This window comes from Buceros rhinoceros, unplaced genomic scaffold (assembly GCF_000710305.1).
Source record: "Buceros rhinoceros silvestris isolate BGI_N320 unplaced genomic scaffold, ASM71030v1 scaffold15776, whole genome shotgun sequence".
NCBI classification, from domain to species: Eukaryota; Metazoa; Chordata; class Aves; order Bucerotiformes; family Bucerotidae; genus Buceros; species Buceros rhinoceros.
In genome coordinates, this window is record NW_010417102.1 from 54,658 (window position 1) to 57,871 (window position 3,214).

Below are 3,214 nucleotides of genomic sequence, written 5' to 3' on the forward strand. Positions count from 1 at the left end.
GAGGGAGCGAGGGTAGCGCAGGAGGAGGCATTTGCACCTTCAGCGCAGATCCCTGAGAAGGTACAGCGAGAAGGTGGATGTTGACAGGCAGAGGGAGCACCAGAACATGAAGCTTGTAAGGGAAAAAAGCCAGAGCCCTAAAGCAATTCCCATATAAGGATCGGAGTGTTTCAGCCTCTGGGAAACACTGCGACTGCACCCGGGGAGCGAGGGTAGCGCAGGAGGAGGCATTTGCACCTTCAGCGCAGATCCCTGAGAAGGTACAGCGAGAAGGTGGATGTTGACAGGCAGAGGGAGCACCAGAACATGAAGCTTGTAAGGGAAAAAAGCCAGAGCCCTAAAGCAATTCCCATATAAGGATCGGAGTGTTTCAGCCTCTGGGAAACACTGCGACTGCACCCGCAGCTGTACTGTCGTTGGCTGTGCCTGTATTTTCTTTTCTTTTTTTTTTGCATTTCCTGGGATTTTCTTTCTCTCCGTCTCAGCAGACGAGGCTGCGAACTACGATGGAAGCTGAGGGAAAAGCCACCTTGCAGCCAGTCTCTCCCTCTCCCAGTGCGAGGTAGGCTCAGCGGCATTCACAGGGCACCTGCCCTCCTTGCTTTCATGTGCCCACAGGGTTGTCTTCCATCATCCCACAAAATCGATCTCCTGTTTCGTCCTGACAAGCGAAACCATCCAAGGTTCATAACCTTGCTGTTGGTTTGCCCTATCGTTTTGAACGAACAGGGTGAAGCAGTGGGTTTCCCATCGAGATGAGCAGATGGAAGTCACCACACCATTGTTTTCCTTCACTGCTCTGACAAGACCTGTTGTTTCTACAGACCCGCAGACAGGAGTGACACGCAAACCTCACATCTGGAGAGCATAAAGCAGAGCAAACGGAAGAGAACAGTCACTGCTCGGATTGAACCATCTCGACTGTTGTCAGCAGCACGTCACAAAAAGCCACATGCGCATGTGATCCTTAACCAGGCAGGATCCTTCCAACCGGAGCGCAATAAAATTTTTGAACAACTGATTGCATTGCTGCGGTTGCTTTTTCATCTGCACAAACACTGCCTGCCTTGTAAGTGGTGTCGGCAGCGGCTGCGGCCGCCCGGCTTTGTTCTATCTCCAGAGCCGAGGCAGTCAGCAGAAGAGTCTCTGCACGTGAGAGACGGAGCCAGGAGTGACCGAAAGGTGCAGGTGCACCATCAGGAGAAAGGAGCGTGTCTGCAGGGGAGGGCGAGTGAGGGAGCGCAGAGCTCTGCAGCCCAGCAAAGCCAGCTGGAAATTGGCTGCCCCTCAGCTTTAAACCCGGGGATTTTAATGACAAATTCAGTTTAACAGGTACCCATTAGTCCCAATGTCCCGTGAAAGGTGCAGAAGAGAAACCAGGCTGCTTTTACCTACGTGCCCACCTTTCGTTTAAGGATCCCACTCCAGCCTGCAGAGTGCCACGCTCTCCTTCTGAGCCGGTGCTGCTTTCCCACTCGCACATGCACAAACACGCGCAGCAAAGAACGAGAGAGAGGCAGGACTCCAGACCGCTGGTTTTCTCCTGCTCCCCTTGGGTACCAAACTCTTGACTCCCCAGGGAGAAGCAGCCACGTGAACATGTCCGTCAGAGTTTGAGCACCCAACACCCCCGATGGCTGTGACAGTTCGAGTTACCTCTCCACGCCGGAGTCCTGCAGCAGGTGCGGAGAGCATTTCACTGCATAGACTGTTCTCCACCTCTTGTGCTTGACTTGGTACACGTGCCCAAAGCCTCCGCTGGCCACTTTAACCCAGTCGTCCTCAAAATCCTCCCTGTTAAAGACAGTTAAGCTGCCCAGTTGCCGGTCTCCCTCTGAAGTCATGGCAGAAGAGGCAGCCTGGCTGTCGGCCTCCTGCTCAGGCGGTACCAGAGAAGAATAAAGGAGCTCTTCCTACTTGTGACTTGCACAGGGGGGCAGGGAGGTGCCTGGGATGAGCCATGTTACTGCCAAGGGGAGGATCCTGAGCGGCGCTCTCATTTGGTAGGCAGAGGAGCTGCTTTACTGAATTCCAGGCTCTCATGCTGTGCTACCGGTACCACAGAGCTTGGCCAGGCTGGGTATGTGTCCGCAGTTCCGTGAGGTTGCCCCTCTCTCTCCTATCGATCCCTGGGTGGACAAACTGAAAGAACACAAGAAAAACAGTGCGATGCAAAAATCCTCTCACAATCGCATGGTGCCGAAGATGAGATTCCCCACCCGGAGCATCTGTTCACACCAGGTGGAAGTGAGGCAGACTGACATGTGAAGGGAAGAGCCCTACACAGAGGGGGCTTCTGTGCAGCACCACGTGTGTGAGCTGAGTGAAGAAGAAACGTGGAAAACACTCCGGGAAGTTCAAGAACAAAAATCCCAGAACTAGCACGTGGCAAGCATGAGTGTGCGAGGCTGGAACAGAATTGAAACAACCATGGAGAGAAGCCCAAGAACACTGAGGAGCTGGTCCGAGTGGTTCCACCTGGCCACTGAGCACCAGGAACAGCAGCTTGTAGTTGCTTTATGCCTTGACTTCCCGGCTGTAACAAGGGCTTAGGGACACTCCTCCAGGCCTCCTCCGCACCCGTCTTTAACGACTCAGCACAGGAGCTGTCTCTGAAGGCAAGTCTAGGTCCCAGAGGAGGCGGTGCGGGTTTCCTTAGAGCTGCCGCCATACAAATATCAATGAGAATTTATGATGGGTGACTGTCATGGAGTCTTGACCTGGAATTTTTAGCTACAGGTCAGATATGAAGAATCCGTGGAGGGAGGCTGGCCCAGGTGGAAGCACAAGCTGCTTCACCGCTGCATTTGACATGAGGTGCTCTGGCAACAGCCCCTCGCTCACCACCGCAAGGCCTTGGGGAAAGAAGAAGAACAAGGAGAAAAGCCAGCCAGGCTTTGAGGCCTCGTAGGGGAGAAGCAGTCTCACACACCAGTCTCGCACGTGATGGCTGCTGACTCCCTGCTGCTCCCCAAGAGCTGCCCACAGAGAGTGGTGCTTCTGGCCCAGGTACCTCCCACCCCTGGCCACCTCCACTCCCACTTACCAGCACTCAGCTGCCAGCACAGCTTCAGAGTTGAGGACAAGCACGATGTGGCTCCACTCCCTCGTGTTCAGACACAGGCAAGAGAAACTCTCACTGAAACGCCCAAGTTTTATTATAGAACGTTCAGAAGTTGAGGGAATGAAGGAAAACACTCCATAGGAGTGGCAG

The 3,214-nt window shown here is 54.0% G+C and overlaps 1 protein-coding gene across 1 annotated transcript in view; it reads right to left on the reverse strand.

Annotated features, from left to right (window-relative positions):
- The window catches only part of ANKK1 (ankyrin repeat and kinase domain containing 1), a gene marked incomplete at its 5' end in the record, with an annotated part of 8,483 nt that extends 6,609 nt beyond the window's left edge, over positions 1–1,874 (reverse strand). Inside the window, one exon of the mRNA XM_010138075.1 lies at positions 1,657–1,874. Within this exon, the coding sequence (XP_010136377.1) occupies positions 1,657–1,874 (218 nt within the window). The remainder of the gene's footprint in view (positions 1–1,656) is intronic.
- Between the last annotated feature and the right edge of the window lie 1,340 nt (positions 1,875–3,214).